The sequence below is a fragment of the Vombatus ursinus genome, unplaced genomic scaffold, assembly GCF_900497805.2.
Source record: "Vombatus ursinus unplaced genomic scaffold, bare-nosed wombat genome assembly UNPS02009205.1, whole genome shotgun sequence".
Lineage (NCBI taxonomy): Eukaryota > Metazoa > Chordata > Mammalia > Diprotodontia > Vombatidae > Vombatus > Vombatus ursinus.
This window is the reverse complement of record NW_020948983.1, coordinates 22,947,778-22,973,458: the sequence shown is the minus strand read 5'-3', so window position 1 is coordinate 22,973,458 and position 25,681 is coordinate 22,947,778. Positions and strand designations below refer to the sequence as shown.

Here is a 25,681-nt window from a genome sequence, read left to right as displayed (position 1 = left end):
ATTGGGAATTCCCCACACTGCCTCTCTCAACCTTAGCTCATGTCTATGAAGTGAAGTGAAATTGAGAATAACGGCAATCATCTGAATGAGAAAAAGCAAAAGTCCTCCTTTTCTACAATTTCAGGCTTTACATTGATGTAAATCAAGAGATCATGACATTTAACAAATAAGTGAATGAACTAATATACCAACATCTTTCCTTCAACAATACTTGTGCAGAGAGCACGAATGCAGGAGATTTTCAGCAGCTACTTTTAGGGAGCATTTAGTGGGGGAAGACGAGACAAAAAAGCATAGCATGATAAATGGGGTATCCTTTCAGTTATGAACCCTGGTCAAATCTGGGGCATGAACGCCATTGACTGACTCAGGGATATGCCAAAGCCAGCTCAAACTGACTCAAGAGATTGTTAAAATTTTCAGTGTGAGCATTTACACCTTAGAAATCAGCAAGCTCTACAAATCAGGGCTTGATTTTTTGTTTTTGATGATTATCTAAACTTAACAAAGTGTTGGAGAAACTGTTAATAAAGCAGATTAAATCTAAAAGTGGGTCCTGCTACATTTTCCCCATGTAGATCTGATTATTAAACTTTTGGTCAGCTAGGTAGTACAGTGGATAGAGAACTGGGCCTAGAGTCAGAAGATTCGAGTTCAAATTTGGCCCAAGACACCTGCTAGCTGTGTTACCCTGGGCAAGTCACTTAACCTCTGTTTGCCTTAATCTGCCGGAGAAGGAAATGGCAAACCATTCTAGTATCTTTACCAATAAAACCCCAGATGGGATCACGAAGAGTCAGGCACAACTGAACAACAATTTATTTATTCAACACACCTCTGACTCTGAGATAAATAAGGTTAATTTCTTGGGTGGATCAGCCCAAAAGAAGCTGCTTGCCTGAAATAGCCTGAAATTGTGGAAAAAAAGGACTTTTGCTTTTTCTCATTCAGATGATTGCCATTATTCTCAATTTCACTTCACTTCATAGACATGAACTAAGGTTGAGAGAGGTAGTGTGGGGTAGGGAAAAGAACACTGGAATGGGAACCAAGAGATCTGAGTTCCAGTTCTAACTCTTGCCACTAACCTGCTGTATGACCTTAGACAAGTCACATGACCTCTCAAGGTTTCCATTTCATCATCTATAAAATGAGCAGATTGGAATAAATGAACTCCCTTCTAAATCAGACTTTCTATGACTGATTGAATGTAATTCTGCTATTCCTTAGAGATCCTGACAAAAAATACCAAGTCTAACATCTGTAACTAAGTTGCTAGGATACAGAAAAATGAAAAGCTAGGAATACAGTCTTAAAGGTTTTGCATTTATACACTGCTTTCTTTTGTTGGATTTTCTCTTTGCTACTGTGGCTGCCGCAGGAATTCCAAAGAGCTTGGTGCTAAATCCACAAAAGACTGTAACCTTTTGCAGGCATTGCTGGTTATCACTGACAGAAAGGCGGAGAATGTTTCTGGGAAAAGTCAAGGATAGAAGTGAGCTACTGATTTGGAGAATTTATTAGAGGGGTATGAAGTATGCTGGCTACTTTCAAGCACACAAAAACCAGCTGCTTTGAGGCAATGACCTTGAAATCAAAGTCTGGAATAAAGCCCCGACCATATTAGATATTTGGAGAGTATAAGACAAAGTACTTTTTTTTCTATTTCCCATGGGGTTTTTTGAAAGGCAATGGTGATGCAGTGGAAAGTGTTCTAAATTTAGTGATGGAGGACATGTATTCAAGACCTGGCTCTGAATCTCAGTTTCCTTATCTCCAAAATGGGAACAATCATGCTTGTACTAGCTGCTTCACAGGGATGTTGTGAGGATCAAATGAGATCTGGGGGGAAAAAGCAATTAATAACCACAGAATGCTAAAATATGTTCTTAGCTTTAAATGGTACAAAGATAATTAATTAGCATTACAATGTTTTGGGTTTTTTTTTGCTAGACCTGTGATTTCAGAGATGTGGAGAAGTCTAGGTACAGAAACTATCTGCATGGAGTACTTTGTAACTTACTGTTCTCATTGAGTTGGCTGGTGTGCCTTAAGGGTTAAACAATTTGCCAAGAGTCCCAGGGCTATCAGTGTCAGAGGAATGACTTGAATATGAAGACTGCCTGCTTTCTATACCACTCTACCAGTTGAAAATGTAACAAGAGAAAAGTTAGTACAAAGACTAGGTTCAAGGGGAAAGAAAACAGGAAAAGGCTAATAAAGAAGGGGAATGTCCATAAAAGGAAAAAGGTTATAGAGGAAAACAGCCTTCAGATAAAATGAGGTATCTATCTGACTATAATCACACAATGTCCAAATACTCAGTTGTTGACTCAGCCAAAATCTATTCAAATAGGTGACAGACAACACTCAGACTGCATACTTTGCTGAGTTCATTAAATGTTTTTATATTACACACACACACGCACACACCTGCACACACACACACACACACACACATACACACACACACATACCCCTTAAGTCATTACTCCCCTAGTGACTCTATCAATGAGGTTGGCAAGGTGAAGGTATTTGAAGGGAGGCTTTAAAGAGTAGGGAGAAAAGCTCTGTGAAATTTGTAACCTAAGTCCAGTTCTTGTTATGCTTCCATCGTTTGGCTTCATTAATTCTTCCAGGGCAAAGACTATTTCTTTTTGTTCTTTGTATCCCCATTGCCAAGCATAGTTCCTGGTAGGCATATAATAGGCATTTAATAAATGCATATTGATAGAATTAATTGAAATTATGCAAGGATCTAAGACAACTCCAAAAGACTTATGATGGAAAATGCTATACAAATCCAGAAAAAGAACTACGGAGTCTGAATGCAGATCAAAGCTCTCCCTCTTTTTTCTTTTTTGTTTGTTTCTTCTTTCTTGTGGTTTCTCCCATTGGTTTTAATTCTTCTTTACAACATGACTAACGTGAAAATAGGTTTAATATATATGTAAAGCCTATATCAAATTGCACACCATCTTGAGATGGGGGGAGGGGAACAAGGGGAGAAAATTTGGAACTCAAAATCTTATGGAAGTGAATATTGAAAACTAAAAATAAATAAATTTTGAAAAATAAAATAAAATAATAAAAAAGAACTAATTGAAATCATGAACACTAAAGCACATTCCCAATTTAGATAAGCAGAGAGAGACAGACGGGCACACTGCTGTTCATCACTGGCATTGACCACTGACTGTTTTACGCTCATTGGATTGGGGGTAGAAGGGAAATATCTCTGTGCCAAAGAACCCCAAAGTTTTCCACCAGTGAAATTACAAAGTTTCATGCTGTCTACATGAGGTAGAGGGCAGTAGAATTTTTATTTCCAATTGTATTTATGAATAAACTGAGTCAAAGCGTGAAATTATCCGTTCAGATTCTCCCAGACTGACGTCACATATGCAAATTACTCAGTCAATTCAGCTCAATAAAACCATTTCACTTCAAATTAAAGCAGTTCAGATGCTGAGATGAGATTTCCTATGACTATATGTTTTAATGGTAGCAATTTTGCAGGTCCCTAGCCCCTTGTAATTAATAATGAGATTGATTTTTATAATAAATCTGAATTGAAGACCTAGATATTACCATTATACTCAAGAAGCTCTACTTTACTAGATCCAGGCACACTCGAATTCCCCAGGTTTTATATTTCAATTAATGTCTCTGTTTACAAACTCACCTCCATTTTCACTTTTTAGCTAGTTTCTAGAGTTAAGGACCTAGGTTACTGGGGCCAGGTAGTGATTTGGGAAGATGACAAGAGGAGCAAACTGAAGACAGCCTCTACAGCTGATATCAAGAAGTAAAGATCCACATAAAATCAGCCCATAAATTCCCCTACCATCGAGCAGGCAAATGAGTGATCACTCCTCCCTTTACCCCATACTCACACTTCTCAGGTTTCCCTTTCATGATGTCTTTTCACCCTTGTTACCTTTGGTGTTGTTGAAAGAGGGATCTGGGGACTAGTAGGTGAGAAGAACAGAGAGAGAAAAAAAAATACAAGAGAAACTAGAAGATTAAATTCAAGGAAGTCTCTAGTTCGGCTTCCAAATATTTACCTGCTGAAATAGCTGCACTTTAAAAAATGATTAATGGGATAATTTAAATTGATCTTTCCTTGCTGTAGAGGTATTTCTTTTTAAAGAGACAAAGAAAGTATCACTTCAAACTTTTCTGTGCACAGTACTTTGCTGAAAGAAATAGGTTAGTCAAATCCTTCCCAAAAGGCCCTTTTGTATTCTATGATTATAATAAAATTGTTTCTAATTAAATAATTTTATTAATTTTCTAATGAATAATTACAGAATTGGTATACATTTATCATATAGCTATTGTGATTTTTCATGTGATTTATGTATATTTTATAGTCTTTTGGAGGTCTCTTTCAGAGTCAATGCATATGACACATTGATGTCCATTTTACAGGACCTAAACTGTCACTTTACTATTTTAAATAAGCCATAGTCATAGACCCAGAGCTCAAAAGGATCTTAGAGACTATCTAGTCCAACTCCTCATTATATAGTTGAAGGAAAGGAGGCCCAGGGAAATTAAATGACTTGTCTAAGGCTGCCTAGCTAATAGCAGAATTTGAAACCAGGTCTTCTGAAATTTAAGCCAGTAGTGCTCTTTCTATGTACCACACTGCCTCCTAAATCATCACACTTAAACACATCAAGGATGTATGGTTTACTGGTGTGGGCAAATCTGTACAATGAGGGGATAGTTTTAAATGATCTCCAAATTCTTTACTGGCTTTGACATTTTAAGACTGGTAGATGTAATGTGTTTTCTCCTTTAGAGATTTTGTGAAGAAAGAAAGAGGAGAGAAAGAGAGAAAGGAAGGAGGAAAGTAAAGGAAAGAAAGAAGGATAGGAGAGAGAGAGAGACAGAGACAGAGAGAGACAGAGAACCAAAAAGCTATCCTGGCACTGAGTTGCTAAGAAACAGAAAAACGAAAAGCTAGGAAACAAACTTAGAAGTTTTCATTTGGGGACCTTAGCAGATCATCTCGGTGAGTACTTGATATAGCCAAGAAAATTTATCATTGAGTAGCCTTTTGTTCATAAGGCTCTCTGGACTTATCTGGGCTGGTCCTCAGACATTATGGCTATTCCTCTCTACTCAAATCCTTTCTGGCTTTGCAGAATCTGTCAGAGTTTGTGCTCCACTGATTGGGTCTTTGCAAACCCAAGATCTACTGCCTGCCACAACAAGGAATATAAGTAGGACTTCAGTGAAGGTATAGATGACTGCACAGGTCTATCATTATTACCTCTTTGTTTTTATAATGTATTATTCATAATATCTACTATATGATTTATTTAGTGTTGGAATAGTTAGGTGATACAATGGATAGAGTACTAGATTGAGACTTAGGAGGACTTGAGTTCAAATCGTACCCCAGACATTTATAAGCTGTGCAATCCTGGGCATATCACTTAACTTCTTTCCTCATCTGTAAAATGAGGATAATAATAGAATTGTTGGGGGAATCAAATGAAATATGTGAGAGGACAAGTTTCCCAGTGAGAAATGTCCCTCTACCAATGTAGTTTATGACTGCTCCTCAACATAACCTTGGAGAGCTTCCTGGGACACTGAGAAATTAAGGTGACTTACCCAGGTAACACAGCCACTATTTGTCAGGAGAAAGACTTGAACACAGGGTTTCCTGACAATAAGACAGGTCTCTATCCACCATGATATGTGGCCTCTCTTAATGTTATTCCTATGGAAACAATTATATTTTTGTAACCCTTTTTAAGCAATGTGCTTGGGAGGATAGTGGAGAACTGTCTATATACTGGTTAGTTGCTATAGTGGATCTGCCTTAAAATAAAGCCTTTCAGTAACTTTGCCCCAATACTTACTTTGATAGATCTGTGATTTCATCAATGTAAGCAACTCCAATAATACCAAGTGAAATTCATCAGTTCCCTTTTCTCCTACCTCTTACACATGTCCTTCCATAAATTCTTCATAGGAGCTCTTCTCAATGTGCTTAGGTGCCTTTTTGAGTTCTTATGAGATTATATGAATGTCATTAAGAGTAATTAACACTCTTTGCTGGTACTCAAAATGGTCCTGCCTGGTATTTAAACCCATTTTATGATCAATGGTGTTAGAGCAATGTTACTGCTATTATAATTATTATTTACAATATTGCTGCTATTAGAAATCATTGTAGGATTATAGATCTAGTTCTGGAAGGGACTTAAGAAGCCATCTAGTCCAATCTTTTCATTAAACAGGGAAATTAAGGCACAGAGAAGTAGTGACTTGCCTAAGATTATATAAGGAGTATGTGCCAGTGATAACAGTTTGATCCCCAATTCTCAGATTTCAAAGCCACTGTTTGTTCTATTGGTCCATGCTGACCCACGTGCAAAAATCAAGTATTTTCCCCTATGAGAAGCATTGATCTTAATTAAAAAGACAGCAGTCAAGTCACATAGAAGCAAATCTCTACATATACATCTCTAAATTAAGAAGAAGAAATAAGGAATGGAGATGAAGAATGCTAAAAAAAAAAAAGGCAAATAAATAAAACCTACTTCTTTATTTTCGTAGCTAGATGGCACTGTGGATAGAGTTCTAGCCCAATTCAAATCTGGCCTCAGAAACTTACTAGCTGTGTGACCCTGGGCAAGTCACTTAAACCTCTGCCTGCCTCAGGTTCCTCATCTATAAAATGAGCTGGAAAAGGAAATGGCAAATCACTTCAGTATCTTTGCCAAGAAATCCTCAAATGGGGTCATGAAGAGTTGAACATGACTAAAACAACTCAACTACAACAACAAAACTCCTTTACTTAGAAGTTTAGACATTTTTCTAAACCATTTTATAAGGCAGATTATTTGTATTCCCCAGAAAAGAAGCATAATATCTATGAACATTTCCAGGGGAAATGCAAGGTAAACCACAACAAAGTTCTTTCTAAGCAAAGGGGTCTATCTGGTTTTTGAGTTCCCTTTCAGCTCTCGGACTATAAGCCATCCTATGAAAAAGGAACATTTTGGAACCTTGTGTGCAGGGCAGTACAACCTAAATGTATCTGACTGTAAGGTAATGAGATGGCAAACAAACACACAAGGTTATAAATGTCCAAATGAGTTTTATCCTTCAAAATGATCACCTTAAGGGGCTAGATGCTTATTTCAATGTTGTTGGCATTACTCGGGCCTCTTTAGGAACTGCTGCCTTCAGAGACAGTTTACAAGCTCCAAGAAAATCTCTCATTACTTTATAGGCACACCTTCCATTTAACCCCTAAACATATTATGTCTGCATTATTCTGTGCATTTCCTAATAACTTCAGCTGACGTTTATAGAGTCCTTTAAAATTTTCAAATCACTTTACATGTTACATTATCTTCTCTCAGTCTCAGAACAACTCGTGGTAGGTACCACAATCTCTATTTTATAGATAAGGTTAAGTGACCTGCTATGGTTGAAGTAAATGTCAGAGGATCCAGGTCCAGCATTCTATCCACAATACCATACTGTCTTCCAAGTAATTATGACCCCTGAAATAAGCAATGCATATGGGGCAGTTATATTGCTTTTCTAGGATTTGGAGCATCACTTTACTGTTTTAAATGAATGTAGATGATTATAGTTAATTGTTATTGCCTCACTTCATTGAACAGATTTGTCTCTAAACAACTTTTGGCTATTTCCAAGTGCAGTGAGGATACTGATCTGCTCTAGCCCCTAAAAGCAATTCTCAAAAGGGAGTTCCAGAAATTCTTTGACCAATTACAAGGTAGAATAAACAGAATAGGAAGGTATAGCCTCTAAAGATGACTCCCTGGAAGAGGAACAACATTTATTTGGATATAAGTTTGAATTTTGTTTGTTTAACAAAAGCATCTGCATGACTTTATAGTTAACAGTACATCTAATGAAACTAAAGGTGTGAAAGGCATTTCTGGTCCACTCATTGCTCATGCCACCAGCATCATTAAATTTCTCTTGCTTTCCAAACTTAAATTATACCACATACAGGATTTCCTTAAGTTCTCTTCCAGTTCATTAACTACCTCATTATTGCCTTCAAATGTTTTCTAACAATTCCCTACTGTTTTAATAAAGGACGGGTTCACAGCTGGGAGAACTTTAAGTGAAACACTTTAAATGGAAACCTTTGACAAAGGGCAATTCTATTTCAGAAGTTGAGCCCAGTTTCCAAAAATCTCATTTAATTTAGAAGCCACTAACAAGACAGCAACCAAGGATTTTCCTCCTTATAAGAAATTACTTAGAAAAATAAAACCAAATAAAAGATCATCCAGAAAAAAATGCCTTAACTATAGGACTTCCTACTTAAAAATGAATCTGATTCCTCACCCCTAAGGATGAAATGTCGGTAACCCCAAAGCAGGGAATTTTTTTTTCCTCTTGGTAATAGGGACAGTGAAACTCTGAGGATGGTTGTTTGGACTGAAATTTCATAGCTGCCCAAGCTCCTTTGAGAGTCTACAAGGCTATGCTTTCCAGGAAGAGAAAGTGAAGGAGATTAGATAGCGATGATGTTTATACCACAACATTCCCTGGGGTCTCTGACAGGTCCTGAGACGTTTTTGGAGGTGTTCATTTTGAAAGTAGTTGAAGAAAAGTCTCTTTCCCAGAAGAAGGGCTATACAACAGTATATGTTACATAGCAATTATATGTGATACAACAGTAAGAGCTGTCTAGCAGACATCGGATATTGAATCTAACATCTTTGTTTTACATATGAGGAAACTGAGAACTAAGGAGGTCCAGGTAGCACAGTGCCTGGAACAGAGTAGGTGTTGAATAAATGATTATTGAATCTGGATTAAGTGACTTGACCAAAGTCAAGGGACTGAGGAAGAATATGCACCTAGGTCTTTTGATCCCACACCTAGCGTTCTTTCCAATGTACCATTCTGCCTCTCAATCAACCAGGATCACCCTTCCCATACACTCTCAAAGCGAGGTACAAATTTAGAAATTGCTACCAAACTGAAAAGGCTTCAAGTAAGTACCTAGCGATGGCCTTTATATGGTTTTCCTCTCCCAGGACCAGTCTAAATTCCCAGGGGCTTCTAGTCAGAAGGGTTGGTCACCAGTGATGACATTTTTTGGTTTTTAAACCTACTGAGGATTATCATCGTCATCATCTTCCTCTTGGCCTCATTTCTTCATCATCTTCTTCTACCACCATCACTGCTGCTAACTTGTTGACATTAATATGGGGATTTAAAGGTTTGAAAATCACTCTATATATTTTCACTCATTTGAGGCTCTCAACAACCCTGAAGTGGGTACTATTATTCTCATTTTACAGATGATGAAGCCAAAGGTCAGAGAAATGAAGTGACTTGCCTAGGATTCCACAGCTACTCGTGTGGTAGACAGGTTGTGGTCCACAAAAGATGCATCAACACTTACCAGAATGAACAGATCTGTGATGGAAAGAAGCTGATAGTTTGCTAGTGAGGTTTCCTCCACTGAAGCCAGACTAGCAAACTTAATATATAGCCCCATATTTTTCATTGTGTTTTTTAAAGTACATGCCTTAAACTTCTGTGATTAATGAAGCAACATAGGAAAGTTGCTTTTCACCTCAAAACAAAGAGAGCCCTGTGCTCTATCAGGGGTTCAGGCTCACAGTGTGGCAGCCAGAGATACTTTAAGGATCTGATTCCAATTCCAACACAACAAATCTGGATGGAAAATTCTTAGAATGGTTCCAAGGACTTTGTTTACTTTCTACATCCCCCACTGGTTAGTATCACATCTACAAAAAGCATTCTTTATATTCCACAGACGTAAATAATACAAGGGTGTGGGTTTTTTCCAAGAGGGATTTCATTCTCTTGTGGATGGGAAATAAACACAAGGTGTACATCTTATAAACGAGATATTTACAGAGGTGTGCTGGTCCTTTCACAGTAATCCTCACACTTCGACTGCCTAGTGGAACAGCAATCACATTTTCTTCCCCTAGGAGGAAACAAGAGAGCTGTAGTAAGAACAGAGTGTGATAGGAATGTTAAAACACAAAACTCAATTAAGAAGTTTTGTGTTTCACATTTTACCTTCAAATGAGTTTTTGTTGTATTCCATTTCATTATATTTCATTTAAAAATAGTTAATCAATCAATTAAGTAAGTAGTTTTTCACTGCCTATTATGTGCTTGGTACTGATTGACACTTGGGAGAATACAAAAACAAAAATGAAAGACTTCCTGCCTTCCAAGAACTTACAGTCTATTGCAGGGGTAAAAGGCCGAACTTAAGGATCTAGAAGGCCACATGTAGCCTCAAGGCAGCAGGTTCCCCACCCCTGGTCTATTGGGAGAGATAACATATACACATATTTTGGAGTGTCCCCTTGTTAGACTTCAGTGAGTTGAAGGTCATAAAGGTAAAACACTGAGACAAAGAGGTGAGAAGCAAAATAAAGTGGTCACATGACTAGTAAGAAGCAAAACCATATCTTCTGGCTCTAAGGTCATCATTCTATACAACTAGTCCCACTTTAACAGTCAAAACAATGAAGTTGTTTTGGAAATACACACACACACACACACACACACACACACACACACACATAAGCAACAACAACCTTGGAAGTCATTTTGAGTAGTGGGAAATTATATTTTATAAGCCCAAACAACTCAAATAGCAAGAACAAATTACTTACATATTTATATTCTATGGATTCCATCTGAATTTACTTTGCAATCTTTGGACTGATTCACGGATCTGCTTAGTTTGTTTCACTCTATTCCCTCCCACACATAAATGCGACCAGTCCAGCTGTTCCATCATATTTTGCCCAATACCTCATTTCCCGTCACAGATCACAGCGTAAGTAGCAAGATGTATAGGAAATCAATCACCCACACAACACTAACTAATTATTATGCTTCGGTTTAGATCTAGAAATTTATGTCAGGCCATTTCTCCTAGCAATAAACCCTGCCTTGCACTCACCCTGAAAACTACCTCCACCTGTGTAAAGTTAACCCAAACAAGGAAACACTTCTGAATTTTTCTCACTGTGATCTAATACAGACCTAGTCCCATTTTCCTATTCTGGCTCTCTCTCAGCTTATTTTCATGCTCTTCTTTCTCATTCCTCCCACTCCTTTTTTCGCCCCCTGTTTTCTAGTTCTTGGGACTATAGGTATGGCTAAAAGAAGTAAGGAAAAAAGAATGAACTATACCTACCCCCCCAACAACAATAACATTTTGAAAGAAATAGCCTTTGATTTTGTCTGTCTATTTAGGAAAGAATTTCATGAATGTATAATATAGGGACTGATAACCTTTCTAAATGGGTGATCATAATTTTGACCCTTGTGTTGTAAGGTTTTGGAGAGGTGTTGTGACTGGCAATAATTGAAAGTTAGTCTGGGGATGAATGTGCCCCCTTAGAAAAAGAACTCAGTGGAAAGCAGTGGTTCTAGTCAAAGAACCTGAGTTCAAATCTCACCTTTGATGTTATTACCTGCTTGATCTCCCGAAAGTCACTTAACCTCTGTGGGCCTCGGTTTCCTTATCTGTAAAATGAGGGGGTTGAAGTAGATTGACTCCTGAAGTCTCTACCAACTTTAGATCTATGTTCTGATGACATCCCACATTCTTGCTACTGAAGATTAGTCCTTAGGTATGAGTTGCTATAGGTTGTTATTGAAGATATTGCACAGTTGAAGTTCAGGACTAATTAACTGTCACGAGTGCTCAGCAGATTATGGCAGTGCTGACAAGATTGCTTTTAATATGAGAATTTGTTTAATAACAAAGGTCTAAACTGGAGGCAGTCAATTCTTCAAAACAGAGTTGGCGCTGGTAAAGTGACAAAAGGCCTGATTTTACTTTTTTGTTTCTATTTTTTTAACCTGTATCAAAAAGGTATTCCCTTACATGTGACACACAGCACTGCATAATACTGCATTGTGTAGCACTACATTTGTAAAACTTCACACTGAGTAAAAGCTTCATCCCTCACTCCTTGAATCTCTCAGGATACTTGGTCTGATGTCATCTATTAACTTTCTATTATATTACCAAAGTTATTTTCATATATGTTTTTTCTACCTATTAGACTATAAACTTCTCGAAGACAAGGGTGGTGCCATTTTTCACTTCAAGACAATTCGACAAGGCACCTTCTACCTCCAAGGTACTGTGGAGGAAAGACAAATAGCCAGGATACAAGGAAAAGAGAAATAAATGTGGGGGAGAGGTCCAGGGAACACAATGGAAAACCTGAGGACCAAGAGATTGTTCATTTGCACTTTACTCCTCCTTTCCTGAAATCTACAATCCAACCAAACCAACCTTCTTGCTGACCCATCCCCACCTCCTCTCTGAACACTCTTGCCTTGATACTGGCTGTTCCCCATGCCTGAAATGCATTCTCTTCTTACCTCTACCTTTCAGAGCCCGTCAGGTCAAGTATGACCTTCTACATACGATTCCCTCCAACTAATAGTGTCCTTCCCTAAACTACCATATATTTATTTTGTGTTTATCCTGAATATATTTATATTTATATTTATATAGTGTTTTCCCTGGGGAAAAAAACCATAAACTTTTTAAGATCAAGGCTTTTCTCATTTTTATTCTTATAATCTCAGTGCCTAGCACAATGGCTGGCACACAGTAGGCACTTAATAAATGTTTGTTCGTTGATTCATCTAGGGAGATGGGTGGTGGGAAGAACTGGAGAAGGCTCTTGGGATGGGAAACATCTGATTTGCTACCTGAAGGAAGGGATGGTCTTTATCTTTGTATCTTCTTTGTATTCTTAAGTCCCTAGCATTGTACCTCATTTTCAGTAGGTGCCTCAGTCATTCAATAGACATATATTGAGTGACTATTACTTGTGAAGCACATGCTATGTATTCTATTTCCTACACATAGAGTTTGCATGCTTTATAGCCCAAATTTAGATTACTTTATTTAAGCTCCCTTCAAGGCTATCACCACAGTGGTATTTCCAATAATTCCCCAGGTACAGTGTGACTAAAGCTGCTGCTATATTAAAGAGCCATATGAAGGGGAAATCCTTCAAGAGTGAAGTTAAAGCTTGCCTTCACTTACTGTCATTCTGTGGTTCTGGAGCACTAGAACACAAGGGTTCTGGTTACATCAGAAAACACAGAAGTCCTTTTCCATAAATATACAGATTTTTTTCACTGTCAGTTTGGAAAAAGCAAAAACAAAATAACAACAAGCAAAACCTAAGATGATTTTCCATTTCTCTGAGGGAACATGAAAATAAATGTCACTGTGGGTAGAGGGCTGAAATAAACAGAGTTCTTGAAATCTTTTCTATAATATCTGAGCAACAAAAAACAACTTTGCAAGGTGAGTAACTGCATTTTAGATATGTTTTTGTTAGAGCATTAATTTGTCTTGGTCACAATTTACTATGATGTAAATTAATCATTTTTCAGGTGTTAGTTTGGTGAGGCATGCCATCACAGATCCCTGTCATATTTGAATCAAAACTGCTATAGACTTCATGAATGGCTGATTCCTGAAACACTTTCTAGTTGGCACTATGGAAAGCTGATTGCTGGATGATTTACTGTTCAACTCTTCTTTAGAAATCAAGTTTTATCCTTATATTTAGAATATCAGCAAGGAAATAAACCAGAAGATAGCGTGCAACCTGTGGAGACATTTATATATTATTTAAAAGGATGCATGAATATATCATATCCTATAACTAGATGCACTCTTTATCTTATGAAATATTATTTAACACATGCAGTTCTCTAGTTGTTATATTTAATTTGTATAATTTATTCATTCAACAAACACACAAACTCTGACCCTCCAATGGATCTTAGCAATGGAGGATATTCCCTCTGCTAGTCCAGTCTATGATGAAAGCATATTTTCTCATCCTGTTCATTCCTTGTCCAGGTCTTTCCTTTTTAAAATTGGAGAATCTACCTAATACATAAGAAACCTTTCTCCAGTTCTAGTTTAGTTTTTAAAATGGATTTTAGATCAAGAACTAAAAACAAGCCAACTAGTTCAACCCCTTCATTTTACAGATGAGGAACATGAGGTCCAAGGACTTCCAATGATTTATCCAAAAATCACATAGGTAGTGCCAGAGGTAGAATTCAAACCCAGGTCCTCCAATTTCAGAGCCAGGACCTGGCCCTGCCATACTAATTGGATTACCTCCTTTTCTAGTAGAAAGACTATCCACATTAGTCAACCACTGAAGTAGCTAAGTACTACCCCTTAGATATGATACTTTGATGGCTTCAACTCCTACCCCCTAAGCTTCCCAGCAGTGCTTTCATGTTAACTCAAATGAATAACTCCTTGGTAGAATTTCAGGAGTGTCTGTGGTCCCTAAACTCTTTTCTCTAGTTATGTTTGTGGGTCGTAGGATCATAGATTAAGAGCTAGAAGGGATCTTAAAAGCCATCAGCTCCAACCCTTCCCCATTTTACAGATTTGAAACCTAAGGTACAAAAAGTTAGGTGGCTTGCCCAGGGTCACACATTTAGTAAACATATGAAGCAGGGTTCATAACTAGGTTTTCCTAACTCGCTAAACCACACTGGAAAACTACTCCTAAATGGTGTCTTCTGGATCCTTGAGAGACCCAGGGATCCAGAATCTGGAATAAGAGTCATGATCATATCAGTCTTACTAAAACAAAAACTTTGATACTTAAAACTTTTTAACAGACATATCCCTGTATCCATCCCTGGCTTCATCTTCTGGCTAGCTGAGGACTTTTTAACGATCCAGGAGATCCCAGCAACCTTGTCTGCTATTCATTTATTTATAAGTGGCTACCATGTTTAAAGTACAGTGCTAGGCAGTAGTAAGGGAGATAGAAAGATACCCTACTAACTCAAATATAGACTACACTTTCTTCCCGATCTGGTTTATATAAAAGCTGATTGTAGCCCTTAATAGTGTCCTTTTTCTTTACTCTTTTTTTGGGCGGGGGGCTAGGCAATGGGATTAAGTGACTTGCCCAGGGTCACACAGCTAAATAGTGTCCTTTTTCAATAATGCCTAGATAGAGTTTTTTTCTCTCTCTTGAGGTAGCTTCTTGCTCGGCAGAGTGCTTTCTTCTCCTCTCTACCCTGTGCCTCCTACAATGATTACAAAAATACTCAGTTTGGCTATGGAAATACAGTAGTAATTACAGTCACAGGAACTGTTTATCATATTTGTCCAATAATAACAATAACTACTCATTTACATAGCACTTGAATTATGCCCAGTAACAGTAATATTAACTCTTTTATAGAATCCTTTAAAGTTAACAAAGAATTTTCTTCACAACTCTGTGAGCTAGGTAGTACAAGTGGTAGTATTCTCATTTTACAGATGAGGAAACTGAGGTTTTAAAAAGTAATGTTATTTTTTAACATGTCCAATGTGGAAATATGTTTTGCTTAACTATACACATTTGCAACAGGTTTTGTTTTTCTTGCTTTCTCAATGGGAAAGAGGGGAGGGAGAAAAGTTGACAGGTAAAGAAAAATACCTGAAAATAAAGTGGAATTGAATATATACACATATATGTTTTAAAAGAATGATAATATTACTTACTCAGTACTACAAGTATAATAAGAGGCAGAGTCTGGACTCAAACCTAGGTCTTCTGCCTGGGTACCCTTCCAGTACCATTTCTACTGACCATGTAATTTATGTGGCATGTTTCCTGTACTGTTACATCCTTGTCAAATTAACTTTGTTTTAAGTTCTGTTTGATCACAACATTAAATTCTGTACAGGTAAACTCAGTCTTCATAGTATGTCAATCATGTACCACAGTCATCTAATTACAACTTAAAAAACAACAGGAGGGAACATATATCGGGGATCTAGCTAGAAATCCAGTCAATCCACATAATAAAGGCAAATGGTAAAGTAAGGATGCCTAGAGATCATGAGTGTGGCTTTGTGACTATTAGAAGAATCACTCAGCCAGAAAATAAGAGTCCAAGGTCACTCACCCCAGAGAGAGTAGTGTAATGGAAAAAGCTTAGGGTCTGGGACCCAGGTTTGAATGCTTACTCTGCCACTGTATGGGTGTCCTTGGGCAAATCAATTCCCATCTCTGAATTTCAGTTTCCTCATCTGAGGCTGGACTAAATGGTCTTTAGCTTTCTTTTCCCTTTCTAAATCCTATGAACCCAAACAAGAGATGTAAATTTTCAGGGCCTAGAAGTTTAAAACTTATTTCCTGCCCCAACCTATAAGCAGGATCTTGGCAGCAATATTTCATTTTCCTGTACCACCTTGCCCCAGATATTGAGGAGATAATCTCTTCTGCCAGTACAGCCTCTTCATTTGCCAATCTTTGGTGCACTCAGGCCAGGGAACTCCCCTAACCTATTTTTTTTTCAGGCATAGGAAGTAGAGAAAATACAAAATAGCCAGTTGTGTGCTAGAAAAACCACTACTGTACCTAATTAGAACACTAAAAACACACCAACTGCCAATATTTGATAAGAGACAGCTTTTCTACTATAATCCTTCAATTTGTGTGTTTAGAAGTTTTTGGTTTTTTCTGTGACCCAAATTAACCTTGGCATTACAATGTTACACCTTCCATTTAAGAAAGTTTTTGACTGATTTTATTATAATGGAAATGAATAACATCACCTCCATCACACCAAGAAATAAATGATCTAAGATATACACCATACAGTGAGCTGGGAGTGAAGCAGCTGCTTTTCTCTCCAGGAGTCTGTTTCATTTTCTGGGGTGTTGTAAAAGATACTGACACTTTAAACTTATTTTTGACACAGTTTCTAAAGGAACCTCTGGGCAGGACTGTTAATTTAGTAAACCAGCACTGTATGTTTTAAAAAGAAAAAAAGTGGCCAGTCAGCTTTAGAATAACAGAAGCAGATGGGAGGGATCTGGAACACTTCTTTTCTTTTTTAGAGAAAAGAAGCAAAAAAGCAAAAAGGTAGAAAAACCTCCTGTGTTTGGCAAAAGCTAGACAAGAGGTTTGATATTCCCAGAAAGGATAGGACACTCCATCTGGCTGGGTCCTCTTTTTCCTTTTTTTCCCCTTCCCTTAATGACTGAGAAAGCTGGAGAGGGAAAGCAGAGATGAGTCCCTCCTGTTGATCAGACTCTGGCTGGGAGCCCAGAGGGTGAGGCCCAGACCTTTTTAACTGAGAAAGAGGCTCTCAAACTCCCATTGGAGCATTTACTGCCCAAAATGCTCATCTGACACTTTGCTGTGGTTACTAATCTCTGTGTAAATTGTCCCTTCTCTAAGAAGTCCTTCCTCCAAGGGAAGCAAGCCTTTCTTACCATTCTTTGATGAACAGTGCTTGGCTAAAAGCAGGTGTACAATAGACTAAAGAAGAAAATTCCCATAAGAATGTTATCAGTGCTGTTATCAAGAAGGAATAAGCAAAAGTGCCAGCTTAGTGAGTCAAACAGAAAACAAGCAAACCCTTTAAGTCACAAGTATTCAAGTTTTGTTGATTTCTTTTTCCAGATGCCTAATGAGATGTGCTACCATCAAACATGGTTCTGGGCATCCTGACCCCACATAAATCTGCCCAAAGTTTCTTTGAATCAAAGAGGATGTCGTGAATATCTTACAACAAATGCTTGTCTCAAGTTGCCTGAATCTCTGCTAAGAATCTCTGCTAATTTCAAGATGGTTGTGAGCTCTTATTTATGAAAAGGCCTTAGTATAGTAACTCTCTTGGAATTTCTCTACAACGCCCGAGAAATCTCTTGACCCTAGAAGCTCATTCCACCCCTGGACTTCACACAACGAAATATTCTCAGCCCCTGCAGTCCTTGCCTCTGGTCAGCTATTTTTTCCCTGAATCTCCATTTTAAGAAAGATGCCCAGGACAACTATACATTAATTCCTCTACAGACTGCAATTCTGACCATCCTGGGCTTTCTCTTCAATGCCCCTGTTCCTGGTACCTTCTATTTTACCACCCACTTCCCTTTCCAGTCTCATTTCGTGGGTTGCCTTCTCCAATTAGAATGTAAAATTCTTGACGGCAGAGATTTTCTGTTTGTGTTTTCATCCCCAGTGCTTAGTGCAATATCTGGTACATAGTACTTAATAAATGCTGGCTGACGTGGCTTGACTTGACTTGACTCTAGGAGCATAGCCCAATACCATCCAGAGCTGCTGAGTATGCAAAGTGCTAACAGGAAAAGTGGGGAGTTGAAAAGATGTGATGAAGCTTTGAGAACCCAGTGCAACATGTTCTGTGACAGTCCTCCAAAAGCCACTCTTCTTAGCCCCACCCATCAGGTAAGAAACCTCCAGATGTATAGGGATGAAGGAAGTAGCAAGCCATGGAGTGCCAATATTACCATTAAAATTATAGTCTCTCAACTCCACACCTCAGCTTTTATAGTTTTAATTTTGACTAGCCAGGAAGGCATTCCCCATTTATGACATTGTTGATAATTGTAACTAGCCCCCTTCAATGCTGTTTCATTTAAAGTTGTGTTTGGGAAGGAAATAAGGCTCTTAGATGGATTCCGCCTTTACTTATTACAGAACAACTCAGGAAGAAAAGGGGCACTCCAAGAGAAAACTCTACTCGACAATGTGGAGTTGCCAGAATAAGGACGAACCCATCAACACAGATCAGAAAAGGCAACACCTAAATTGGGTAGACTTCAATGGCAGAGTGGATGGAATCCTGGACCTGGAGTCAAGAGATCTAGGTTCAAAATCCTGTCCCAGACTTTACCTGTATGACCATGGGCTAGTCACTTAACTTTTCTTAGCCTCAGTTTCTTTGTCCATAAGGCAGGGATAATAATGCTTGCACTCATTATCTGACAGGGCTGTTGTAAGGAAAGCCTTTCGCAACCCTTAAAACACTAAACAAATGTGAGTTGTTATTATGACTCCAAGAGTTAAGAATGCATTTCACTGGGCATGAGAGCATCATGTCAGGGCTTTCTACTATCCTTTCTAATAAATAACAGAAGACCTATACTTGTCCCAAAATGAACCTCTTTTTCTGGCAATTGGCCTGTGCTGAACAGCCTCTTTGGATGTTCTGAGAGCCCTAGCACATACAAAAGAAAGTATCAATATTTAACTGTCTGATTGCTCTATTAAGACCACAACTGAGACCCCTGCAAGAAGCTCTTCTTTCTTTGGCCTTAGCTCAATCCTATACCAATTTTTAAAAGAAGGAGAAAAGGAAAAGCCCAAGAATTCACTAAGAATGTATTTATACAATGTTAGAGCTAGAATGGACACAGAAGAACACAAAAATCAAGGTGCAGAGAAAATATCATGACTTGCCTAAGATCACATAGGCAGTTAACAGTATCAGAGCTAGAACTGGGGCTCAATTCTCTGGTTTCCTGACTCCCTGTCTTTACACATGCTGCCCTTCTTATTGAGTTCAATAATAAGTAGAATAAATAAGCTCAATAAATAAATGTTGAGATACCTTAAAAATGAACCAGATAGCTGGTCTGGATATACTTTGACATACCACACTCCCGGTGGGGGCACTCTTTTTCATTCAATATGGAAATACAGAAGGAGATGAATATAGGGTCATTCATGTTAGAAAGACAATTTCAGCAACATTACTGTGTCTGATTGGATAATGTTTTTATATAGTTATCAGTCCTTTTTTATTGATTTGTTCTAAATTACTATTAAAAAGAGAAACTAGTTGTATTTATCTATAGGAGGGAGGTTAACATACATTTATTAAATGCCTATGATGGGCCAGGCACTGTGCCAAGTACTTTAGAAACATTACTTCATTTAATCCCCACAAGAATCCTGCATAGTAGGTGCTGCTATTATTTTCATTTTACAGATGAGGAAACTGAGGAAGACAGAGGTTAAGTGACTTGTGCAGAGCCATACAGCTAATAAGTGTTTGATGCTGGATTTGAACTTAAGTATTCCTGATTCCAGTCCCAACACTCTAAACACTGAGGCACTCGGGAGATAAGAAATTCTATTCTGAGGCAGACTGATGGCCTGCCCGTCCTAGTATAGTGTTTCTGACAGTGGTATCAACATAGTTCTCTAGGAAGAAACCATAATAGTAGGGGCACAGTTTTTTGGATTAAGGAAGCCACTCATGGTTCCACTATAGCCCAACATCATTTTCTCCAGGTGAACATGATCGTAAGTGGAAGAGGAGGAATTAAATTAAGTCTATATGCCCAACTCTTCCATTAGCTGTTTTGTCTATGTCAGAAGAGTATGCACTATCTTTTAGTCTCATTAAACCTTTTGAATCTTTTGCTTTTGCTCCAAATCGCCCATGGAAATTCATATTAATTCTGCCTCTCTTTCTCTCTTCCTCCTTCTTTGAGTAGAATACTTGCATATTATAGCTGAATGACTGTCTCATTTTTCTCATAGTGGAGATTTTGGATCTATACTCTTGCACCTTGAATCTGCTTCAGCATATGATGGAAATGATATCCTGTTCACAACCTTGTGTACTTTCTGTTGAGCAGGGATGTGCCAACATTGTCTCATTTCAACACTGACTCGGTATGAATCCAAGCTAAGATATGAACAATCACTTGGCAACCTTTACCAAAAAACTGTACTTATTCTGCAGGCACTACTGATACACAATCAAAAAAGGAGACATGGCTTCATTTCCACATTTCATTCACACAGAGCATGATTACATAGAAGTGCTTCCATATGGTATGTGGAAAATCTTAGCCAAAAATAGGTTTTGTCTTGCCAGATTCAGAGCAAGAAAAACAGAGACGTGAACAAACCATACCAAAAATTAAGGAATGGGAACACTCTATATTCGTGGAAGTAGGAGATTCACATTATTTTTAGCCTTAACTCAGGTACAGGCATATAAGATCTAATGAAATGCCAGGAGCACCCAAAACAGGACAATCTCTCCTCTTGCCAAAAGATCCTTCTGCAGACATTACTCAAAGCTATGGGCATTCCTTCCTGAAGAAGTTCTACATATTGGAACAGGGAGTGTGCTAGTAAATGCTTAACAACCGGCTCTCCCCCACTCCAAAATGTCCACATGGCATACTTTTAAATGTAGCATGCATTATTAACATTTTGTCCATCATTTTCTTAAGTCTAGAAAATCAACAAAATAATAAATCAATCCCTCATTTACAGCATTTGCATATTTCTGAGGTGTAAATGCTCATACTGAAAAGTTAACAGTAGGCTTTAGTTAAAGTTGACCCCAGCAAACCCCTCCTTAAAACTTTTATTTTCTCCTGTTTCTATCCTTCAGAAGTAAGTCAAGAGTCCCATCACACTCAGCTGGCTATTTGGGATCTACAAAGCAGTATAGTGAGCCGGTACAGCCCCTTCTTCACCCTACTTCTCTCTCTAAGAAATCTCTCTTCTCTTCTCAATTCCTCCTTCCTTCTACCTTAGCTCCAACTAGAGTTCTTTCTTGGCCCTTGATGAAACGAGGTCCCTTCTGGCATATTCTCTAAGCACAAGCTTTAGGGTTCAGGAATAAATGTAATTCCATGCAATTCCCCAATAGCCCCATGAAAACTTTGAAGCACTATATAAATGTCAGCTATTATTATGATGATGATTGCTATGTGACCTCCCCTCCACTCTCTCTTTCTACCAAAAAGTCTTCCCAAACTAGCCCTTTGCACTGTACACTGCCTTCTTCCTTCTCCTAGCCTAAACTTTTTTAAGTGTTGGTTTGTCTTGTTACTCGAATTTCTCTGACTCATTCCCACATTCTGGGTCCAAGTTTTTCATCCCTTGTGGAACTTCCTCCAAAATAAACTCCAAGGGGATGGCTTACCCATTAAGAATGCTTTAATCATAGATCAAGTCATGTCCTTTCCCTAATCAAAAATCTTATACTGACTACTTACTGCCTACCAATTAAAGTGCTAATTCCTTTGTCTTCCATTCAAGGACTTCCATAATTTGGCAATGTTCTATAATGCCAGACTTAACGTAATGTTCCTTATCACAACTCTACACTATTGTGTACACTATTGCATACACTCTCTGCCCTCTGAAATAACACTGCATTCTCAGGTCTTCCAGCCTTCATTCATGTTGTTCTAAATACGCCTATACTCTCCTCACTCTCCCTCTTCAACTATTGACCTTTAAAGCCTAAGTGAAACGCTTCTTCCACGAAAGCCTCCCTGGATCCCAATCCCCATGAAGTCACCCTGAATTCCCATCAGCAAAGATCTTCTCCTTCAGACTTCAAAAGGACTTTGGCTTGGTTTTGTAACTCTCTAATGTATTTGGAGCTAGGTTTATCTCTTATGCCTCAACTAGTCTGTAAGCTCAGTGAAGGAGGGGATTATGCTCTTAGCTAAACTTTGCTAAATCTCCCCCGGTGCCTACCACAGTTCTACACACATGCTTGAAAAACATTTACTGAATATCAGGAACATTTAATAAATGTGTTATACATATGTACTGTCTCTCTACTCCTTCTTTGGCATGTATAGTATCTTCTTCAAGAACAAAGGAAAAACAGCAACAAGTTCCTTGTGGGCAGAAACAGTCTCACTTTTGGAACTGTATTTCCAGTGCTTAGCACACTGCTTGTCACATACAAAGCCTTTAAAAAATACTTGTTCATTCATTTAATTATGCATTTGTGCATATTTATGAACATCTTCATTTATATGGCCCGATCATAAGATGTCTCACCCACTGGAATAAACAGATGCCCTTATATACATGTAGCAACAGACCTATGGACATGGGTGGGGAAGGGGACTGAGACTTCTTTCTTTCATTACGGGGCCCCATTTCTGAGGTTTGGTCCTAGATGTGCCTGGCCTCTAAAAAGATGAATCAGGCTCTTTTTCCCCTTTCCCAGTTCCTGTACTCTTGTACTTTACTCTCTAATGATTTGAAAAAATCCACTTAAAGAAAGTTTTGGTTTGGCTCATGACTAGGGTTTCCCCAAAAGGGAATAGGAAGATACTCAATGTACAATCTAAATCCCATATCGGATAGAATTCATCCACACAAAAGAAATGCTTAATACTCAAAAGGCTCATAAATGAACATTGTCAAAGACTAAAAATATGAAAGAGTAACCATAATTCCTATTATACTGTCCTGGGAGGTTGATACTTAAAATATAAAAACATGAAAGATTTTGTGGGACTGAGAAACAGCTGTTTCACCTCTGACCTCAGCTCCATACTAGTAGTATTTTGGAAAGTCTGAACATGGCTGGGCTCATCCTCCTGGCAATGGTCATCATCTCCCTTGAGAAGAACTGACATAACTGAACGGTACTTCATAACCTGCCTCCTTCCTACCTTTCCAATCTTTTAATATCTTACTCCCTTCCACATACTCTGTGATCTGGTGACACAGGCCTTCTTGCTATTCCTAGAACATACCACTCCATCTCCTGATACCAAGTGTTTCAGATGGCTGCCCTTCATGCCTGGAATGCTCTGCCTCCTCATCTCCATATCCTGGCTTCCTCCAGATCTCAGCTAAAATGCCACCTTCTGCAAGAAGCCTTTTCCAATCCTTCTTAATCTTAGTGTCTCTCTCTGAGATTACTACCAATTTATTTTGTGTCTAGTTGTTGGCATGGTGTTTCCTCCATTAGACTGTAAGCTCCCTGAGAGCAGAGATTTGTATTTGTGTGTGTGTGTGTGTGTGTGTCTTTGTATTCCCAGAACTTGGCACAGGGCCTAGAACATAGTAGGCTCTTAAAACTGAGATTTAACTAACTGCACAGAGCACTTTCTCCACTGCAGTTGGCACTGATCGAAGGAGTCAGGAGATCCAAACTTCTGAAACTCACAAGGTTGCCTCTAAGGCCAGAAAGGTCCAATTCTGGATGATTATTTGGTCTTCTATGCTGAGGGAAAGAAACATAACCAGAAGAGGCAGCATAAGGTCCATTCTCAGGCTCACTTTGTCAGCACACAGGCTAGCTTCCGTGAGTGAGCAGCCACCATAGCTGCTAATGAGAAGAATCCATTCCCATCCTCATGGGAAGTACTGGAGGGAGAGAGGGGGAGAGAGGGAAAAGGAGAGAGAGAGAGAGAAACAGAGCCACAGAGAGAGAGAGACAGACAGAGACAGAGAGAGAGACAGAGAGACAGAGACAGAGACAGAGACACAGAGAGAGAAACACAGAGAGTTGGAGGAAAAAAAACAGAGATACAGAGACAGTAACAGAGACTGACAGAAAAACAAAGATACAGACAGAAACAAAGACAGAAAGACAGAAAGAAATACAGAGACACAGAGAGACAGAAACACACAGAGAGAAAAGGAGAGTGCCACTGAGGCACAGGAAGAGACAGAAGGAGAGTGAGGGACAGAGACAAAGACACAGAGATGGGGAGTAAAAAAGGAAGGGGTCATAGAATATGTTCAGTCAGAAAGAGGCTACAGTTACTCATGTTAAGTGTACTGCTCTATCTCAGAGCTAATACTGGGGTAGGAGAGGCACACAGAACTGTGTATTTCTTTTTTAGCAAGTGGCTCAAACAAATCCCTTTCCTTTCTCACAGGGGTCTAAAGCCATATTTCACTGGGATTGCCTCTATTACACACACACACACACACACACACACACACACACACACTTGAGGGAGGAGGATTAAGGATTGTTCTGTGTGCTGTTACAGTTTAAACTAGCCAAAGAAAAACAGCATCTTCTTCTTTCTTGAAAGTAGCACCATTTTAGAGCAGGAAAAACATACCCTCATTTATCTTACAGGGAAACTGAGACAAGGACAAGGGACTTGTTTAAGATGTGGTTTATGATATACCCAAGACTAGAATCCCTCTAGTCTTCAAGAAGCAAAAAAGCAAAAAAACAAAAACAAAAACAAAAACACCTACTTTATGCAAGGTACCAGGCTACATGTTTGGAATACAAACAAAAAAATAGTCCATGTTCCGCAGGAGCTTATATCCTACCTGGAGGAAGTGTTATTTCTCTCATCCTGTAACTGTGTACACGTGTGGATAAGGGGAGATCTTGTGATTTCATCACTGTAAGAAACTCCTTGTGGGAGTCTCCATCAGTGTGGGAACTTCCTCCACCATAATGGTTTACCTATTGAATCCTAAGGAGCCACCTGAGACACACAGGGATTAAGTGACTTGTCAAAGCTGGAAAATAGTAGGATTTGAACCTAGATCTCCTTGATTCCAACCTTGGCCACACCACACTACCTTTATAATATACCCATATGAAAAGCAAAATCACATGCCTTGTCTATACAACTGAATATATACTGTCACATAAAAGAGTGCCATTAATTTCTGAAATGTAGACCTATAATGAAATTTGAGTCCATACTAGGGACTATACTAGGTGCATTTCTATTAGATTTTCAATAGAACAATGAAGCAAATAAACAGATAAACAGATTGTCTCTCTTGAAGCATAGATCCATATTTACCTCTTTTTTTTTAAAGGATATATCTACCAAGCAAAGTGGCAACAGTGGATGGGGCTAGGTATGTGCTAGCTTATGGTCCCAGCTTGAGAAGTTGCATGATACAGTAGAAGGTAGCCAGGCTTTGGGGTTAAGAAATTTGATATGCAAGTTTCATCTTTGACACATATTAGCCGTGTGACCATAGACCAGTCATTTAACTGCTGAGTGCCCCCAAACATCTCTGTAAGACTGCAAGTTACAGAGCAGTCATCAGAACCACACTGGAAG

The 25,681-nt window shown here is 38.6% G+C and overlaps 1 protein-coding gene across 4 annotated transcripts in view; it reads right to left on the bottom strand.

The window, feature by feature from the left end:
* The window catches only part of ADAMTSL3 (ADAMTS like 3), a 578,319-nt gene that overhangs the window by 216,825 nt on the left and 335,813 nt on the right, over positions 1–25,681 (bottom strand). For all 4 annotated transcript variants that reach the window (XM_027851959.1, XM_027851956.1, XM_027851957.1 and 1 more), the window contains exon 8: positions 9,911–9,985. In XM_027851959.1, coding sequence (XP_027707760.1) covers positions 9,911–9,985 — 75 coding nt within the window. The remainder of the gene's footprint in view (positions 1–9,910; positions 9,986–25,681) is intronic.